General features: G+C 41.5%; 1 protein-coding gene across 1 annotated transcript; it reads left to right on the top strand. All coding sequences in view use genetic code 12, as the record gives it.

Moving 5' to 3' along the window:
- Positions 1-22: 22 nt before the first annotated feature.
- Positions 23-673, top strand: PGUG_05688 (uncharacterized protein; the record flags this gene model as incomplete). Its single annotated transcript, XM_001481875.1, has 1 exon — positions 23-673. One exon carries the CDS (start codon positions 23-25, stop codon positions 671-673), a length of 651 nt encoding a protein of 216 aa, XP_001481925.1.
- Positions 674-1,327: the final 654 nt, after the last annotated feature.

Raw genomic sequence — 1,327 nt, forward strand, 5'->3', positions numbered from 1 at the left:
AACACAAATTTCAAGAAAGATCATGGTTATCGAGGCTTTGACAGACTGGAAAACTTGGGTCATGGTGGTGTTTGTATTGTCCATCAATATCAGCAATGGTGCCTTGGTGACATTTGCAGCACAAATTGTCTCAGGTTTAGGTTACTCACCGATCAGAACTACCTTGCTTGGAATGCCCACTGGAGTGTTTATGACATTAAGCAGTTGGCTCATTGCCTTGCCTGGTCTCTACTTCCCCAAGAAATTCCGTACCATATGTGCTGGTACCATCTGCTTATGTCCTTTGATTTGCTGTGCATTGATGATGACTCTCCACAACAAACATGGTTTGCTCGTTGCTTACTATTTCTTTTACTTCTACTGGGGTCCTTACGTATGTATGACGTCGTTGTCCATGGCCAACACCTCGGGCCATACAAAAAAGACTATCGTCAATACGGTGAATTTTGTGTCTTATTGTGTGTCCAACATCATTGCTCCACAATTCTTTCTCGCCAAACAGGCACCTCATTACCTTACTGGTTATCATGCTATTTTAGGCTTTACCTCCGCAGCTTGTCTTTCAATTTTGGCTTATGGTGCTGGATGCTATATGGAAAATGCTAGGAGAGACAAGCTCTACGGACCACCATCATTGGATTTTGAAGAGGATGCCAAAAGATTTGACAGATAAGCAAAAGGCCAAGAATTTTCGATACGTTTGGTAGAAGCTTCTTAAGGAGTTGTAAGGGTTCTCTCAGCCCCACTTGTTCTATAATTACGAATTTGCAGCCGAGTCAACGGGCTTATACACCCGAACCTTGACGAGCTTGGCACGAGTAATTTGGTAGGTGAACTATTCAAGAATGATGAACTAGAATTGATAAAGTATCACGAGTGATAAACTATATAGATAATTGATAATGTGGAGTCGTCTATACACAACTACCCCAGTTTCTCGTCGTTTCTTGTCTTATTTTTCAACCACTCGAATCGCACTCATTACTCATCGCGAATATTCACTCATACTCATTTTCTCATTTCTCATCCATTCCGACTTTGCCCGAAATCATACCACACCAAATATTTTTCAAACACGCATGTGGCTGACTTCCAAACGGTTTCCACGGATATACCAGATGCATAAATACCCAGAATAATCGCACCACCTCCCTCACTTTCATAATGACAAAGGCTGCAAATCAAGTGTACACCATTCAACAGCTTAGTCCAGAACAAGTTAACATTGTCAAGGCTTCAGTTCCAATATTGAAAGCTCTGGGTCAGGAACTCACCAAGAACTTTTATCAGAAAATGCTCTCCAGTTATCCTGAAGTAAAGCCGTTTT

Source organism: Meyerozyma guilliermondii, genomic scaffold, assembly GCF_000149425.1.
Source record: "Meyerozyma guilliermondii ATCC 6260 scaffold_8 genomic scaffold, whole genome shotgun sequence".
In the NCBI taxonomy this organism is placed as follows: domain Eukaryota; kingdom Fungi; phylum Ascomycota; class Pichiomycetes; order Serinales; family Debaryomycetaceae; genus Meyerozyma; species Meyerozyma guilliermondii.